The sequence below is a fragment of the Staurois parvus genome, unplaced genomic scaffold (genome assembly GCF_062004578.1).
Source record: "Staurois parvus isolate SC_StPar_1 unplaced genomic scaffold, SC_StPar_1.0 ptg000382l, whole genome shotgun sequence".
Classification (NCBI taxonomy): domain Eukaryota; kingdom Metazoa; phylum Chordata; class Amphibia; order Anura; family Ranidae; genus Staurois; species Staurois parvus.
In genome coordinates, this window is record NW_028318178.1 from 12,677 (window position 1) to 32,117 (window position 19,441).

The window sequence follows — 19,441 nt, forward strand, 5'->3', positions numbered from 1 at the left end:
ATCTTCACGGTCATCTGTTTATATGGAATTTAATTTTGATAATTTTTGAGCTGATATTTGAGCCCTTTTTCTTTATTATATGTGAAATAGCATTTTTGTTTTGTTTTATTTTTGTCTTTTTTGTTTTGTTTTTGCTATCCTAAAAAAAAAAAAAGGTCTTCTTGCTTTGCATCCAGGCACCCCAAGAGCAACGCCTGAGAACTTTGATGATGGACTCAAATATGCCAAGCAAATCAAACGTGAAAGTCCACCTATTCGGTCTTTCGATGGTGCCATCTCAAAAGGCAAGCCTTATGATGGTGTTACCACAATTAAAGAAATGGGTCGTTCTATCCATGAAATCCCTAGGCAGGATCTTATTAGTCAAGAAAGTCGGAAAACTCCAGAGAGTTCAAGGACACTATTAGAAGGGTCTATTTCCCAGGTAACCTCATTACTGTTTGTGTGTTATCTGAGTGTATTAGTCAAGCTGATATTTAATCCTAATCTCATGTTCTTCATGCAGGGAACACCTATAAAACATGAAGGCACATCTGGTCAGTCTGCTATCAAGCACAATGTAAAGTCCTTAATCATGGGGCCAAGTAGGCTGCAACGTGGGGTGCCACAGATGGACATGATGCCAGAGAATTTGAAGGTAGTGGATAGATCAAAATGTGAAGACTCCAAGTCATCTGATGCCATGCGATCACGTCATACATCTGTTGTGAGTTCTGGTACATCGGTGCTCAGGTCAACTCTACACGAAGCCTCCAAGTCCCAGTTGAGCCCTGGGATTTATGAGGATTCTAGTGCTAGGAGAACACCAGTAAACTACCCCAGCCCAATGTCAAGAAGTTCACCTATGGCACGGTCTGAAGGTAGGTCTGTTTTTTAAATCTAATAAGTTTAAAATTAAACTTGGCCATATAGATTTTGTTTCTTGCAACCTGAATGGAAAACAGATTTCTTCCATCCACACTACATAGCATAGACATTTTTCCGTCCGTGTCCTTCGGTTATTCAATCAAGGGATCCAGGCAGGAGGCATCCTACAGTGCCACCAGCTAATCAAATTTCATCCAGTTCATCAGGAACTAGCTGAAATTTGAACAGTGTACGGTCAGCATTAGAGTAGTCATGTAATACAGCTGAACCAGGGTTTCTTGTTCAGCTATGAACCCTTTTTGATTAAAGTAGTAGTAGATGTTTTTTTTTTTTTTTTTTTTTTGTTCAGTATATAAATTCTTACTTTTTTAAGTCAAAAACAGCAACTAAACTGGTCGTTATGGGTTCAGATGCAGTTTTTAGCTATGGCTGCAGATGGGATGTCACTTGAGCTTTCTCATTCACATTAGTGTGTTAATGCAAAGACACTGGCTCTTCCTAATCAAACAATAACTATTCCTGAAGACACTTAAGCATGTTTAGAGCTCTCAAGTAACCTTCCAAAGAGCCATAATTAGAACCATAATCTGCATCTAGATAAACTGTCAGCAGGAGATCGGTGACTAAAGCAAATTTGTTTGCTGATACCTTGTATCTTCTCACCTACAAATATTTTACAGCTGTTATTTGTTCTTGTAGGTGGCCTCACACCAGGGAAGTCTTCCAGCCATGAAAGAAAAAGCACATTAACGCCAACGCAAAGGGAAAATATTGTTGTAAAGTCCCCAGTCCCTGGTGTAGACCCGGCTGCATCTCACAGTCCCTTTGATCCCCACATGCGTGGAGGTACACCTGGAGAGGTTTACAGAGGCCATCTACCACCTCACCTTGATCCTATCCAGTTCCACCGAGCTCTGGATCCTGGTATGTAATTTTAAGGGTATTTTCTCATGTACAGGATTTCATCTAGGAATACATTTTTAACAAATCAGGCAAACATTGTCCCTATGTATTCTTTGCTAGGTGTCCTTGCTTTGAGAGGATAACAGTTTAGAGGTTCAGTCTCTAAATTGCCCTTTTTCTTGTTTCTTGTTTAACCTCTTTGTAACCAAAGATCATTGATACATAGATAACCTGACCTCATTTTCAGTGTGTTGGAATGCATCAGGTAATTTGACGAAAAGCTCTAATATTCTAGGCTAACAGGTGAACAGAAATGTGTAAATTTCTTCTTAATACTATCATTGCAGTTGATAAATCCAGTACAGAGGTGCACTGTCATCTTCAGGCTGGAGTGACTTCTGCAAGCTGAGTGGTTTGTTTCCAAATAAACGACCAGCTTTGCATATGATCACATAGACTGATTCTTGATTGCTAGAGTAACAGCCAAAGCTGTCCCAAGAGGAGTTTGCATTCCCATAAAAGCTGCTTGAAGCAGGTAAAATGCTGGTCTGGAAGAGGGTCCCAGTCACCTACAGGTTAATTGCACAGTTCAATGTTGGTAATTCCCTCAGAAACATCTCAAACTGATGCCACTAACACAAGGCCTTATAGTCGGATTACAGATGTGAGACAAGAGTTTACAGTCATTTGGTGTTCTGAGGAAAATGGTAGTAAAACCAAAGTGGGTTTATTGAAATTTGCTCCCAAATTGGGTTTTTTTTTTTTTTTTTTTTTTTTTTTAAAGGGCTCATTCACACCATATGTGCATGGAAACTGATGCACAGATTTCACTTACAGAGACATCAGTTTAAATCAGTTTTCATGCACTCTTTAATGAGTTTTATACATATTGCCAATTCCTGTGCATAAAAAAAAATCTGCATGTGATACTAGAGTTGTGGTGTGAACAGGGCACATAGAGAACAATTGATTTTGTTGTGCCCTTGCAGAATGTATACAGAAAAACCGACAACTCTGCACCATGGTGTGAATGGTGTAATATTTAGACTTGTCACATGGCAGTGGAAGAGACCTGGTGTCACATATATGTTCTGCTCCTAGTTATGTGGGCTATTTTTATGTTGTACTGTGTCCTTGTAGATAGCATAATTTCAGTTACCCATAATCTCTTCAGTTCTTACCTGCTCAACTGTCACATATCTAAAGGGTTCTCTGTTCAGGGATTTGCTAGTGAAATGCAACTTTTTACTTCTATTTTTTGTGTATTGAAAGAAAGCTCTATCCCAACAAGATTTCAAGTGCCATGTGTTATAGGAAGCATCTTTGCTTTTCTCATGGCTGTTACAAGATGCCCACCCAGATATCGCAGATCTAAATGTGGCTTTGATTTAAATCATTGTGCATGTTTATTGCAATTTTCACAACAAAACAGATTTTGGGTGAAGTTATTCCTTATCTTGTAGTGACTCATAAACTTTTATTTCCAATTTACTTTTATCTGCAGCAGCCTACTTGTTTCAAAGGCAGCTTTCCCCAACACCAGGTTACCCAAGCCAGTACCAGCTCTATGCCATGGAGAACACACGACAGACAATCTTAAATGACTACATCACCTCCCAGCAGATGCAGGTTAATTTAAGGCCAGACGTTGGCAGAGGGCTTTCTCCTAGGGAACAAGGATTAGCAATACCCTATACTGGAGCACGAGGTTAGTTCATTATTTTCCTTAATTTTAACGGACTGTCGTGTACTGAGTGTTTTGATAGATGTGTGCTATGATGATTTTTTTTATACCCTTGACATCATATGAAAATATGTCTTTAAACAGGTATAATAGACTTAAATAACATGCCACCCACTATTCTCGTCCCTCATCCTGGCGGAACAAGTACTCCCCCGATGGACAGAATTACATATATGCCAGGGGCTCAGCTTGCTTTCCCTACTAGGCCATACAACCCTCCATCTTCTTTGTCTCCAGGTTTGTTACTTTTTGCTTTCCAAATTCTTAATGTATTCTTTGATTTTTTACTGCAGTCATTCACATTTATTGCCTACATATTGACATGAAATAAGTAATTTGAGTTTGCTTAACTTATGGCGGTTGTGTTGGGAATAATTTTGGTATTAGGATGTGTACTTTCCAGCCAACATTGCTTTTTCATATTATATAGCTGAAAACTGGTTACTTTAGGGATTTTTGAATCAGTGGTGCTGGCATCTAATATTAAAGTTAACCTGACCTAGCCTAAAGGTGCCTCTGGTAACAAAAGTTCTTGTGCTTTAAATTCAAGGTTTAGACCTACTCACTTCTACTTCCAATTTCTATCCCCTTTCATTCAGCGTCAAGTGGCAGAGGGTAGTAGAGAGATCTGGCAATTGGTAGTTGAAGGCTAGAGGGTGGATCTTAGGGCTGGGTTACATTGGACTTAATTTGGACTTTGAGAGATGTTAAAGCTATGGGTTTTTTTTTTCTTTTTTTTTGTGCTTTTTGAATTTGAGCTTAGATAAACAAGAATTCTTTCTCTTTTTATATATTTCCCTCTGTAGACTGTGGAGACCAAGCTGTCCCACGCTTCTGTATGACATTCATAACAACTGTCCTCTTTTATAGGTCACCCAGCACACTTAACTCCTGTATCATCTGCCAATGTTGAAAGGGAGAGAGAACGAGAAAGGGAACGTGAAAGAGAAAAAGAACAGCGTGACCGAGAGCGGGAAAGAGAGAGGGAGCGAGAGAGAATAGCCGCAGCCTCAGCACAGAGTGAACATTATCTGCGAGCAGGTGAGCAGCACTACTCTTACAGAACACTGGTCGTTATGGCTGTGTTTCATGGAAATGAATAAAAACCAGAAAACCTGAAGAAACAGTGTGAGCAGTTATTTTCTTATAATTTAATAATTTATGTGTACTTTATAATTGCTGACCCCAGTTCATTATTGGTAGCGAAAGGCATCTTTTTAGACTTTAAAAGGAGAAATACAGGCCAAAGCTCGTATGGCATAATGGCTGACATCACAGAGTTAGTCCAGGCTGGGGAAAGATTGTGACCATATGGTCGGAATCCAACCAGGAGCCTAGACCAGCACCTTGCTTAGCCTCTCAACAAGACCCGAAGGCCTGAGCCAGCCTCTCCTACCCCTGTGCTGCAGAGAGCCAGTGACTGACAGCCACTGCTCTCTGCTCAGCCTTTGAGCTAATGGGGTACAGATGCAGCATCAGATCGATGCTGCATCTATCTAGGTGCGCAATTAGCACAAGATAATCATGAGTGCTTTTGGGTTGCATGTTCTAAAGCTAAAATGTGCTTTACCGTAATGCATTCCCTGCATTAAAGTGATATTAAAGGCAGTATTTTTTTTTTTCTCACAAATAAACATGTTATACTTACCTGCTCTGTGCAGTGGTTTCCCCCCCCAAACACCTCCAGAGCGCTGTGTACCAACTATGTCAAAAGTATTCAAGTGGTTAAATAAGCTAAAATGTGCCTATAGAAAGGAATTTTGAAAGGACAATATTCAATCCTGCCTTTATAACTAGTTGCTGTAAAGAGGTTTACAAGAGTCTGGTATCAGAGTGATGCGCCAGAGTTTCTGATTGGCAGACAAGATCTCCAAAATGCTAAAATTGCCATAGTAAGATGAGCACATTGATACCCAGAAAAAGCTTAGGTAATACGCACAATCTTCTGTTCTATGAAGACCCAAATATATCCTCTACTGCCCCAATCTTTTTGGTAATGCATTACCTTGGTTTGCAGCACATTGATGTCTTTTGATGCACCTATTTTTTAATGTAGGTGCAGAGCCGCCTAGTAGACCAGGCAGTCACGGATATGTACGGTCACCGTCACCATCAGTCCGTTCCCAGGAGAACATGATGCCACAGCGGCCGAGTATATTACATGGAGCTAATGGAAAAAGTGTCATCACACCACTAGACCCTTCACAGCTGCGAATCATGTGTGTATAATTTTTCCTATATCCTATATTTTTTCTATATATAAATGTTTAATTTATCTCTATATTGTATACTGAAATATGTATTTATATTTCTTAAAATTTAATAGCTTCAGCATTTAACATTGTTGCCAATGTCATTTCTCTTCAGATCATGGAGGGACATAGCAAAGATTAGTAGATCTTAACGACTGGGTTATAGTGTCACCTGCAGGGGTAGAACTGTAGGTACAGCCTAGGGGTGGCCCCTGATGGTGGCCATGCTCCCCTACTTCTAGAGGCAGCTCAGTTTTTTGCCAGCATCGGGAATTAAGAACCTAAGCTTCCACACTGACAAATCTTAGTTTCTTTTTTTGTGGATTTTATTTCCTAAGATTTTCCTAACAAGTTGCTGGCTTTGTAACAAGCTGGACAATATAGATCCTTAGTCTCCCTAGTCCAGGCAACAAGTGCCTGCAGTTCCTGCCATATGCGGGTTTGGCTCTGACCACACTATCCTGGATTTGGGTGGTAAATTGCTACTCTAGAGGGGCACATATGACCAGTCATTTCTCTTATTGCTCAAAGGCATGTTCCACATTACCTCTGTACATATACACAGTCTGTAGCAGATCTGACACTAAGAAATAGTTCTCTTCTCCCCTAAGGGCAGTACTCTAAACCTGAGCTCTATCCCTGTTGGTGTGCAAGGACTTTCATAGTTATCACTTTGATATATGGGCTCATGAATGCTCATCGTGTCGTTACCTTTTGCTTGCCTTCTGAAATGGACATAAGAACACCTGAAATGAAATCAAAATTTTCATTTGACAAACCAGACATCACACTTTAACTTATACCATCACGAGTAGTTTACGAATTGTAAGGGATCAATAAGGTTGACTACAAGACTTCATCACATCATCACAGAAAATCTGTCATAATAAAATGGCATTGGATTTTTTTTTTTTTTATGGTGCTTGTGGACCAGCAAACACGTGCTTTTGCTTATGCAGAACAAAGCAATTGGGTCACTCTTAGTGGCTGCAACACCACCATACCTGCCTTGCCTTCTCCTCTCAACCACTCTAACTGCCAGGAGTGGAGAAACTCACTCAGTGATTCTGGTTATAGGGGACATGTGACTCTATCCTTCTTCCCATGTGCAGGCACTGGTGTTCGGCAATTAGCTGCACAAGCATCCAATGCTGACACATTGGGGGATTGGGGTCCCTTCCCTCTTTTCAAGATATGGAACAATATGCAAGGTAGCGTGTTGTAAGTATTGTACACCATAAAAGTGCAAGTCCGCTCCACGGGTGTAGCAATCCTTCTGGCAGTCCAATCGTCAAGGGGCCCAAAATGGACTATTCTTCCACCTTGAACACCCAAAATGGAACACTATGCATACGCCATCTTGAACCACCACTGTATGCACTGGAGCCTTGCTGCCCTCTTCAATTTGGGGAGAACCAAGACTATAAACAAAAATAAGTAGGCGCACCAGCCTAGTGCCTTATTGTAAAACTGTTAAATAAAAAAATGTATATCAGAATACACACATATGGCGAAAAAACATTAGCATATCCTAGATCAGTCTCCAGGTAAGGTGCAGCTGAAGCATTTCAAGGGACAAGCCCTCTTCCCTGATTTAGCACAATGTAATTGTAGTCTGTATGTATTATTGTTGAATACATTTTAAAATGAAGGATTTAGCCACCATTAAATTCTTGCAAAGGTACTTCAACGGAAAGTAATTTTAATATTTTGATAATATTGCTCAAGCTTGTAATCTCTTTTCTTCTTTGCTAGGCCTCTGAATCCTGGTGCTGCTTCCATCACTCATGGAACCCCAGCCTCCCGGTATAGCACCGCTGCTGATGCATTAGCTGCTTTAGTAGACGCTGCAGCTTCTGCTCCACAGATGGAAGTTTCCAAGCCAAAGGAAAGCAAACACGAGTCTGCAAGATCAGAAGAAAACATAGCAAGGCGTGCAGCACTGGAGCAGCAGCAGATGGAAACTGAGCGTAGACTGGTTCAAAGCCCATACACCTCCTCCAGTTTCTCTAGTAGCAAGTCGCAAAGCCAGCCATCTCCAGCTGTGTATTCTGAAGCGGGCAAAGATAAACCTGCACATACTAAATCACGCTATGTGGAAGAATTAAAAGCCCATGGAAAGACCACAATCACTGCAGCCAACTTTATAGATGTGATTATAACACAGCAGATCGCTTCTGACAAAGATGCACGAGAGCGCGGTTCAATAAGCTCCAATTCCTCCAGTAGCTGTAAGTATATAACTTTGTCTAATTTTAATTGTAGTGGAGTTCATTTTTACTGGGTCATTGGTTATTTCTGTTGTATTTTGATCAGTCTATCCTATGCATTGTTCAGTCAGATTGCTTTTGTTGTTAATTAAGCCTGCTCTCCCTCAATGCATTTCTTTAATACCTTTACATTTTTCCCATTTGCCCTATCTAAAATGACCCTTACCAAGTGCCATCTACAAGCAGTATAATAAATACCACCAGTGATGCTAGTCCTGCACTGTGGAAAGCACTGGGTTGAAAAACGTATCTGATTGCTATGAACAACTGCTTCCCTACAGTTTTTAACAATATAACACTTCAGGGTATTTTCAGTCAGTATTTAATGGCATTGTGCTTTTCATATGCAAGTCATTTTGATGTGCTGTATTTTGTACGTGTATTTGTATATTCACTTACTTGGGTATGTCTGCATTCCAAAATAAAATAAATTACAAGATAGCCTTCCTAGTGACCAGCTTATTCCCTGGCAGTTTTAGCAGACTGATCAACTTGAAATAAATAAGTGAAACAGTAAAAAGCAGTAACTGTGCAGCATTATGAAACCGGAAGTACGACATGTATACATAGTATGAGCTACCTTGTGTTTAAATGGGATACAAATGGTAACTAGAACAAAAATCATAAGCCTTGACAGATTTGTTTACCTCTTGAGCATTTTTTTGCTATTCAGCACTGCGCTACTTTAACTGGCAATTGCTCAGTCATGCAACACTATCCAAATGGGGTTTTTTTCCACACAAATAGAGCTTTTTTTTTTTGGTGGTATTTGATCATCACTGGGTTTTTTGATATATAAATGTAAAAAGACCATACATTAGTGGTGTCACAATTGGTGACCTTACTCTCGGCTCAGCTCTCTTTGTGGATGATATATTACTGTTCCACCCAAAGAATTGCTACTTCTTAAAGACCTGTTTGCGACCTTCCGGTAAATGCTCCGGCCTCAGAATCAATTTTGATAAGAGAGAAGTACTCCCTTTGAATGTTGCTACATCAAAGCGTTGGATTCCTTCCTCTCCCTTTGGTATAGCTACTCAATCCATTATGTATTTGGGCATCTGCATAGGCAGAGAACCATCGTCACTTTATTACCTAAATTACCCTCCTTTAATCAACAAGATTGTACAAGAACAAGTTTGGACGACTCTTCCCCTTTCACTCTTTGGGACATGTCATCTGTACAAAATGGTTTCTATTGCTCTATTCTCTGCAAACTCTCCCTCTTCTGTTAAAACATTTTGATGTTCAGAAGATTCATAGGGCTCTACAGACCTTTCTGTGGCAACGTAAAAAGACGCATATTGCATTTCAAAAGCTTAGTCTCCAAAAGAGTGAGGGGGGTGCAGGCCTGCCGAATATTAGATTTTACAACTTGTCCTGTCTTCTTCGTCAGAGTCTTGATTGGATTACTGGGAAATCACATTACTCGAACTACTCCTTAGAGGAGGCCCTGGTGTCTCTGCTACACCTTCCAGCCAATCTGCATTCTAACCTCAAGGTTTACCTCAATCTCTCTGATCGAATCTCCTGATTAGAGACACAGTATTGGCCTGGAGGGAAATGCGGAAACTACTTGGCCTATCGCTAAGGATATCCTCCCACCTGTTTTCTCTTGGAAACCCTATGTTCCCTCCAGCGAGTGAGCATGCATCATTTACCCACTGGTCTCATAGCAGGACTCACTAAAGTCATATCTATCTTTGATGATACCAAACGTACCTTCCAGCCCTTTTCAGTACTAGCGGCTAAATATTCCCTACCAGGATCTCATATCTTTATACCAGGCACAAAAACTGGGAAGCTCAAATAAAGACAAGAAAATAGTGAGGTCCTCTGCCTAGTCCTGCTGCAATATATTTGTATTAAAACAAGGGTTTTTTTTTTGTTTTGTTTTTTTAAATGTGTGGATAAGCTCACTTAAACACTTTTGGACCCGCCACAGTACATATACTGCAGCAGCTTCAGGCACCATGAAGTACTGGTACGTCGCAGCCCATTTCTGGGTTTCAGACGCATGAGCGTCCCCGCCCATCTGCTCCCCTGTGATTTGACACAGTGGGAGATCGTCAACAGATCCCGGTCAATGATTCTTGGCTGGAACCTGCTGACTGGCTGTGTCGAGTCACAGCCTACAGCCCTGTGTTGACAAACACCACAGGGCTGTATGCAGAGGGAACGATCACTTGGTTTCATTTCCCTGTTAGGCAGGGAAAAGAAACAAATCGATCTGTAGTAAAAAGCAGCACACAGTGCACACAATAACACTTGTTAGGCACACAAGTAACCCCTTGATTACCCCTAGATATTAACCCCTTCCCAGTCAGTGTCAGTACATTGGCAGTGTATATTATTATCAGTTAGTGCGGCGGGCAATCTGACACTATCACAGCCCCACTAGAAGTCACTGACCGCCACCATTACTAGTATAAAAAAAAGAAAGAAAGAATTCCAGTATATTTGCCATAGTTTGTAGATGTTATAACTTTTTCAAGCAGACCAATTAATATACACGTATTTTAATTTTAAACAATATTTATTGAATTTTATACACTTGGTACAAAAATATCTTGACATACAACTCTGTAAAGCATTTTTTCATGAGTGGTGAGTACAGCAGATTAATATCCTGTAACTTGTAACTGAACTGGACTATTTTTTGGTTTAGTAAAAGGCAGGGATATGCAGATGCGTACTTTGGATTGGTATGTTATTGTTTTCCTATATTGGCTTTATATATGGATGGGTTATTTAGTCTATGCTTGATATTTTCATTCCATAGTGTCTTCCCATCGCTATGAGCCACCCAGGGACACTATTGAAGTTATCAGCCCAGCGAGCTCCCCGGTGCAAGTCCAAGAGAAGGAAAGTTACCCACAGGAAATTCCTAAACCAAGCCAGCTTGAAAGTAAGTTCACTAAATATATTTTTCTTAATCGTATAGCACATGACACAGGGCACTTCATATTCATGACTACTTTGGGTATGCTGCCACCTTCAGGTAAATGTAAACTGGCAAAAATAGGCAGGAAATCCTCTTCTAGAACTTTGATACTTGGCAGACACTCCTCTAAGCTTGGTGGCTACTAGATTTTTGGGTTATAGGCCTACTGACATTCAATAAGCTTTGGCATTACACCTGCAGAGCAGTGGAGGGAAGGATTTTGCGGCACAGTTTGCCTTGTAATGATGCCTGTAAGGGTCAAATTAGCTCTGAACCTTAACCATTATGTGGTATTTCCACTGTTTCAAGAGGCACAATCCTCTGGTTCCTTTTAACAGAGGAATTTTGGTTGGGTGCTGAACACGCAAAATTTACCTCTGGTTGTGATTAAATGACTGAGAGTGTTTAGGCTGCATGAGGGTAGATGGTAGCTGTGTTTTGATTTGCTCCCATATGCCCAGTTTAATTCTAGATTATTTCAATTCGATATCCTATTGGTTTGGGACAGGCATCAGTAGTCGTTGGATATGCCAATGCATCTGTCTTCCAAGACCAGGTGAGCCCTGAATTGGCTGTATTCCACAGAGATGGTTGGATATTGAAAGATCCTTCAAATGAATTGGAAGGTCTTGACCGTGTATGGCGGCCTTTTGGGTTGGAGAGGTGCTCAGGAGATCTTCTCGGTTCAGAGAACATGATCGTCAAAGGAGCAAAAGTAGCTTGCTCATTTTTTGCAAGGCTGTCTTTTTGGTTAAAAACAAATAACTGTGCTGCACTCCTATATTGATGTAAATAAACTATAAAAACTGTGTAAGTCCTTACAATATATTATCCAAACCGTACACAAATTACTTGAATGATCCCTTTAGGATATAGAGAAATATTAGTGTAATAACATTATTATGTGTCCAATATCAATAATAAAGTGAAATCCTCCTTTTCTGAGAGATGGGTAAAAGTAGGTGATTTCACTCCAACATATAGATGATTGCGGTATATATGAAGCTCAGTTATGCGCTCACCTCCATTTTTAGCCCAAAAATACAGGCTAAACAAGCTGTTTGTCCTAAAAGGATAAAATGTGCACTGATGTTCACCACCTTCTTTGAATGTGTTCACAGCGTGATTTCCTGATTATCCACCTGTTGTCTCTCCTCTCATTACTATCCTATGCAGATCTGTGGATGGATGGATATTTCCTCCTTCTCACCTCCAAGGGGAATAATCCTCCTGGATCCACTCCAGAAGTCTCCACACATATAATGCCAAAAAAAGAACAAAAGATAGTGCTTTACCCTTATAAAACACTTTATTGCATAGCCATTGTATTGCACTCACATTTTAATAATTAAAACAAGCTTTAATGCATATCTCCTTGTGTGCACCGCACACTAGCTGTACTCGCCGTATAGAAGCCGACTGGGCGTGGTGACGTCAGAGCCCCTCCCCTACGCATTACTCCACCGGTCACGTGGCTTCATCAGGGGGAATTCTGACACTATTAATGAGTTGGTGTGATGTGTTTGCGAACCTATTTGTGCATTTATAATAAGGTGATTTAATTTTTATTATTTTTGATTCAAGACACATTTATTAATTTTTTTATTTATATATACTTTTTTGTATTTCACCTATTTATAGAAATTCACCATATTAGCTCACGAGTAATAATTAGCATTTGATTGTCTTTTTGGTTGCCATTACTTCTGCTCACAGGGTCTCGGAGTTGGCTTTGCTTACCTGCAAGGAACCATTCCTGGTTCTTCACCAGGATAATGTGATGTTGAGGCCCTTTTTTTTTTTTTCTAAGCTTAAAGTGTTTTCTCCTATTCCTTTCTCTTGAGAACTGAGGCTTGGCTGAATTGGCAGAGGTTATGCCTGGATTTGGGAATCTCTGCCTTTTTTTTGGCCAGTGTCCACCTGAAGGTGTCAGCATAACCCAAGTAGTCATGAATATGAAGTGTCCTGTGATGTACTCCAAGAAAAGGATTTTACTTGTAAACAATCTTAATTTTATATATAATCCTTCACATTCGAATTGGATTATATTCCACAATGCAGATTTATGTCTTGATGGATAATTTAATTCCTGTGTTTCAGATGAAAACAGTCGGCAATATGAAGCCCAAGCCAGTCGCTACAGGACACAACAAGAGTCTCCCTCCCCACAGCAGCCTAATCCCGCCCATGTGCCACAGACCCACAGGCTCATTACCCTAGCTGATCACATATGTGTAAGCATTGCACGCAGTTCTTACTGTATTTGATAGCTTTATGTTGAAAAGCATAGTATACGACAATCAGTATAATTCTGTAACTATAGGATAACTGCTCACAGTTTATTTGGGTTTTTTTAACCAGCACATCTTTCCATGGTACATAGGAGTTGTGTTTGTATTAGACAGGAAACAAAGTAACATTCCAGTCTAATTCTTGTAGCATTGCACATCGGCTTACTATTGAAATATAGTTGCTTGCCTGAGGCAGCCCCATGCTCACTGGTTTAAAACATGTGCCAAATACACATCATCAGCTTTCTTTTCTGAGCAGTCACAAAAACTGGGAAGCTCAAATAAAGGCAAGAAAAAAGTGAGGTCCTCTTCCTTGTCCTGCAGTATTGTAGAGGTCTAAGCGTTGCAAGACTAGCTAAACAAATTTACTCATTTTTTTGAATGTAAAACAGGTCACACATAATTATTTCCATAATGTATTGCACTTGAATTTCCAGTTTAGAAAGTAGTATTTTCACCTAAACCTAAAGTTACCAGAATGTTTTCAACTCTTACAGTTCGGCACAAAAAATGTTTTTCTCGGAGAATTCCAACAATTACGACTTGAAAAGCTATGTGTGTGTGTAACTAATGATTTTTACTTTTCTGCAGCATATTATCACACAAGACTTTGCCAGGAATCAATCAACTTCTCAAGCTTCTCAGCAGACACCTACATCAACATTCCAGAACACTGCCCCACCAGCAGCACCCGTCCGATCCAAGCCATCCAACAGGTTCAGCCCAGACTCTCAGGCTCAGCCTGTACACCACCAGCGGCCAGCCTCTAGGGTGTCTCCAGAAAACATGCCTGACAAACCTAGAGGAAGGTAATGGGATCATTTTCAAAAGTCTCTGTCTTTGAAGCTAGTAATCCATGAGTTTTCTTTTAGGCTGCTCATTGAGGTTCCTCTAAGCCAATATTATAATTGTACATTATTGAAAGTAATTGTGTTTTCTGTGTTATATCCAGGCCTGGAAAGTCGCCAGAAAGAGGACACATGAGTGAGCCATATGAGCCTATATCACCCCCACAGGCTCCCATTTTACACTCAAAACAAGACAATATCATGTTACTGTCCCAAAGGTCAGAGCCTGCTGAACAAAGGTATGCATAATGTCAGACTGTGTGACTAGTGCACCTTTATATTTTTTGTTTCGATTTCTCACAGATGGTATCATTATTCTGCATTGCTAATTTATGCAGCCTTACTTACGAGAAATAATGCTCCTAAGTGAGGAAGCTAGGATCTTCTGAGTGTCAGGTAGAGAACTCTAAACAAAGGGCTATAAATGCATAGCAAGTCAATAGGTCAAGTAATACTTTAACTGTAGCTGCTGACTTTTAAAAAATGGACACTTACCTATCCCTTGATCCCACGGGTTCCCCCCTGCAGCCCGTTTCACCTGCTGCCCTGTGTTTCCGACGCCTTCAGTGTAGGCACCAAGCTGTGACCGCTTGCAGCTTCACAGCCTGGTCCTCACTGTGCAAGCGTGAGTAGCGCTGCACTTTGTGAATGGACTTGTAGTTTTCTGGTACCTGTCACGTGTCCCAGCAGACTACGGGGGGGGGACACAACTTCCGCCTCCAATCGCCTAGGTCAGGGGTCTCCAAACTGCGGCCCTTTGCTACCCTTTATCCGGCCCTTGGGGTACTATTTCTCCCACTGAGATCAACAATGGGACAGTAGTTCTTCCATTGAACCCAATGATGGGGCACTATTCTTCCCACTAATACCAATGATGGGGCACTACTCCTCCTACTGACCATCAATCCTGCGGCCATGTTTATTCTCACTGATGCTGGGGCCAGGACATTTTCTATCCTCACTGGCCCTAATCCGGACCTACTAAAGTCTGAAGGACAGTATACTGGCCCTTTGTTTGAAAAGTTTGGAGACCTGTGACCTAGGCATTCACAGCGGAAGTGGGAGCCGGTACCTGTCGATTTTTGGGTTCCCGCTCCCCAAAGGTGCCAATCCTTAACAGGGACCAGTCCTTAAAGCGGAGCTTCCCCTTTTAGGTGGAGCTCCACATTAAATAATATTCCTACTTATCCTGTCACTGGTAACACTTATGTTTAAATATACCCATTTAACCCAGTTATGTATGTATTTAAAAAATCCTTAAATGCTTTATCTTAGTTGTGCAGTACATGATACAGGAATTGATTCTTGGATCATGCTATATGCCACTACTTCAAGGTGATTGGATACTGGCACAAAGTGTTGCTGGGACTGCCCCCAGTGTATCTATATAGCCCAACCCCCTCTGTTATGCTCTGTTTTTTGTTAGTGCCCTTAGGTGATGGACTTTTACTCCCGTTACAGAAAATGTTTTCTATTGTTTTACCAGTTTCCAGATTACCCTCAGTGTATACTTTGGGAACTGTACCCAGGCACACAGCAGCAGGGCCAGCCTGTAACATTGCATCGGGCACTGGATCCTGTGTTCAGCGCTTACCTTGGCACTTATGTGAGTGTAGTTAGCCGCAGGATGCTATATAGGTCCAATGCCATGGTCCATTCCCATGGCACACAGACCCTTAAGACCCCCTTTGTGGGTGTGACCACTATAGCAGGTGAAGCCAGGAACCTGAATGGGACTGGCAACGTAAACAAGGTTTTCCTGTACCTTTACATACTGGCTCATAGCTAGACATTTTTTTTTTTTTTTTGGATCATTATGTGGATCTGTAGTACACACTACAATATATCCTTTTATCCTACAAGACACCCTGCAGTGCTAATTGCCACAAGTGGCTCTGAAGGCATGGGTTATGGAGTAATCCACACTTTAAGTGTTTTTTCCCAAGCTTTTATTGTTTCACTTTATTCTGCCTTATAGGTAACATTGATATAGCGTTTAAAGGAGTACAGCCAAAGCTCTTTTGGCTGTACTTCTGCTGTGGATCACAGGAGTGCAGTTCATTCTGCACTCCTGTGACCCGGTTTCAGCTGACTGGGCAGAAGTCACTCAGCTGGGGAAAGATCCTGACTTTAAAAGTCGGGATCCATCCCAGAGTATGCAATGGCACCTGGCTCAGCCTCTCAGTGAGCCACTAGGAGCCTGAGCCAGTCATTCCCTCCTCTTCACAGTCCAGCACTCCAGTGAGGGCAGAGCAAACCACTCTCTGCTCAGAATGGCTGTGAGAACTCAGTGATTGTGTGATCACTGAATTCTCATACTTAGAGCCAACGGGAGACAGATGCAGCATCGGAACGATGCTTTATCCACCTAGATATGTATAATTGCGGGGGGGGAGGAATCCCACACTTCTTTTACATATTTAAATGTTGTCTTTTTTTTCCTCCCACTACCAGAAGTTCATCTCTGGCTAGTGATGTAATGCTTATAAGAGTCCTAACTGCACTTTCATCTATCTTCTGCCGATGACACAATTGATCTGTCTCACCCTGTTGCTTGATACCTCAGAGACAGAGCCACAGGAACTCAGCATCTGGGTTATTGCAGTTCCTTCATACTAGACATGCTGAACCCCCTCAGTCTGTATGCAGTCTGTGAGAACACCAAGAAGATACTCCCTTAGCAATGGTGGATTACAGATAGTTGGGAGGAAGAGCACATGGGACAAATAGCAGTCATTCCACTGTAGGAACTGGGGAAACTCCAAAGTTCATCTCAGGCTGATAGTTGTTCCCTTGTTCCGGAACATGGTCTTATACTGACACCAATTCAGCAACAGGCGACTTAGCGTCTTACTAAAGCAGAATTCTCTGCCACTGTGTCGAACCTATTCAAAGGCTTATCGCCGCTACTGGAAGTGCAGTGTGCTAACCGTTGTAAATGCTCTTCTGTCTCTCCTTCCTAACATATTCATAAGTTACTACCTCAAATATGTAAAAAAGACAAAACCTCAGCGCCCAGGACTCTCCTATTAAACACACAATTCCCCGTGAGATGCTGCTGTACACAGGTGCAAAAACCAAAAAAACTTATATCAATAAAAACCAGCGCAAACCCACATAATCAATTGCATTACTCAACTTAAACAAACTTAAAGACTGTGACAAAAAAAAAAACACTTTTGTGTTAGTAAAAATTAAATTATAAAATATATAAAAATAAATATATAAATATAAAAGATTAAAATTCATAAGTCCAGTGACAAAAAAATCCCAAAAACTTAAGTAGACAGTCCCGTGACAAAATAAATCAAATAATAATTAAATTATAATTTTCATTAGATTCTTCCGTGCCTTTGATCCCTTCACCATCCACCAGTGCAAAAACCAACATTAACCGCACTCACCAGATATTAGTGAGTCCACACGCCTTTCAGGAATATTAAGGGCTCCTGGACCCCCTTTACTTTTTATGAGACCTCCAAATGCTGCTTCCTCTTATGTCTGGGTGCCTCTTCTGCTTACTCCTCTCACCAAATCCCCCAAGGAAAATCAGGAAGAAGAAAAGACCATAGCGTGATACCGTAGTGGTTTCTCCTCAAAATAATCTCTCCAGACCACTCACATTTTAGCGGGATATAACCCGCATTTTATTAGAAACAACAATGATTTTCTTTCAAAATGATCCACTTTCCAAGTACAGCGACTTTGCATAAAGACCCCACAGCCTGGTATACAGCAGGATGGCAGACCTCAGATGCAGACTCATCCACTATGCTAAGATGGCCCCTTGGAACGCACCGCTCGGCGTGCGTTCCACTCACCGGAAATGACGTCAGACGCCGGAACAGGCAACCGGAAGTGCGTCAACGCGTTTCGCCCCACCCACAGGGCGTTATCAAGACCTTGTCTTACTGGGCGCCTCTAGCATGCTTAAAGTCTGGAACTGGTTAAAAAGAAATAACTATCCTTGCTGTGAATCTGGCCATTCTTGCCTTAAAAATAAATCCATTGTTTCTATTGAGGGAATTCCCTGCTTTAAGAACTCAGTTTATAGGTGCCTGGAGATTTTTTTTTTTTTTTTTTTAAGTCCTTCTTTGCTTTGGGAGGTCCATCCCTGAAGCTGGCTATGCAACTTTGTTAGTTGCCCAGAATATGCAAACCTGCTTGGAACATTTCCTCCTGATATAGAAATTTCCTACAGAGCAAAATTCAGGAAAGTCAGAAATGCAAGCCAGTCGGACTCTATTACATTGTGCTATACAAAAGGCCAATTGTAGGGGAGAGCTGAATGTTGGCCACATGAATATGTAGCTGTTCTTTTACTATCTTATCTCAGGCTGGGGTGGTCCTTGTTGACATGTTCATCCATGAGTAATCTTGATGTCTTATAGATGAAGTCTTTCTAACATTGGTTGTTTTTTAAAATTATGTAGGTTTACAAATTTCACTTTTTTTTTGTCCTTTTCTGCAGGAATGATTCCCGATCACCTGGAAATATGAATTATCTCCCCTCCTTCTTCACTAAGTTGGAGAATACCTCCCCTATGGTGATGTTCAAGAAACAAGAGATATTTCGTAAGTTAAACTCCTCTGGTGGCGGTGACTCTGATATGGGTAAGTGGGACTTGACTGACATTTTCTCCTTTCTGATCTAACCTTAATTGTGGTGGCAGTAATTGGACATACAGAAATGACTGGTTTAATGTCAATGTTGGCAAATACTTTAAACAAAGTAATACCTTTCTTGCTCAGAATCTGCCAGTAAATGCCATCTCTGTTATTATTCATGAAGGGGGGGGGGGGGCATATCAGAATCTGGAATGTATGCCCATCCTATAGGGGGCTGAATACTAAGAACAGTTACACCTCTCCTTTAGTCCTGCCTATTGTCCGGTAGGTGATATGATATGAGCCTAGGTATTGGATTTCCTTTTACGTGTATCCAACACTTACTACAGGTAGAGATATGGCAGGAGACTTGAATTGCAAGACTTTTAAGGAAACGTACATGACTCTGCAGCCAATTCCATCCTCCAGATAAGAATAAGTCTCTTAATGTTACACTACATGTTAGTTTTTGGCAGTGAAGCCAAGCAATTTCATCTTCCCTAACAGTAATTACTGTTGGGTATTTGTGTGCAACCCAGCAGTCTGAGTGGCTGCTAACCCTGGTGAATGGAAGCAGTTTCTCTCCCAAGGTATTGGATACTAGATTCTTAGGGCTCATGTACACTGCAGCTGCTAAACTGACGTTCAGGAGCTGTTCAGCGATTTTTTTCAGCAGCCCTCGAACTCTCCCTAATGTTTTCCTATGTGTCCATG

At 41.1% G+C, this 19,441-nt stretch overlaps 1 protein-coding gene across 1 annotated transcript in view; it reads left to right on the plus strand.

Moving 5' to 3' along the window:
• The window catches only part of LOC149455908 (nuclear receptor corepressor 1-like), a gene marked incomplete at its 5' end in the record, with an annotated part of 39,883 nt that overhangs the window by 12,425 nt on the left and 8,017 nt on the right, over positions 1-19,441 (plus strand). The window contains 13 exons of the mRNA XM_089685724.1: positions 177-424; positions 506-860; positions 1,567-1,791; positions 3,275-3,478; positions 3,599-3,751; positions 4,385-4,555; positions 5,571-5,733; positions 7,522-7,997; positions 10,819-10,944; positions 13,081-13,214; positions 13,863-14,080; positions 14,224-14,358; positions 18,591-18,733. Of these exons, the coding sequence (XP_089541850.1) occupies positions 177-424; positions 506-860; positions 1,567-1,791; positions 3,275-3,478; positions 3,599-3,751; positions 4,385-4,555; positions 5,571-5,733; positions 7,522-7,997; positions 10,819-10,944; positions 13,081-13,214; positions 13,863-14,080; positions 14,224-14,358; positions 18,591-18,733 (2,751 nt within the window). The remainder of the gene's footprint in view (positions 1-176; positions 425-505; positions 861-1,566; positions 1,792-3,274; positions 3,479-3,598; positions 3,752-4,384; positions 4,556-5,570; positions 5,734-7,521; positions 7,998-10,818; positions 10,945-13,080; positions 13,215-13,862; positions 14,081-14,223; positions 14,359-18,590; positions 18,734-19,441) is intronic.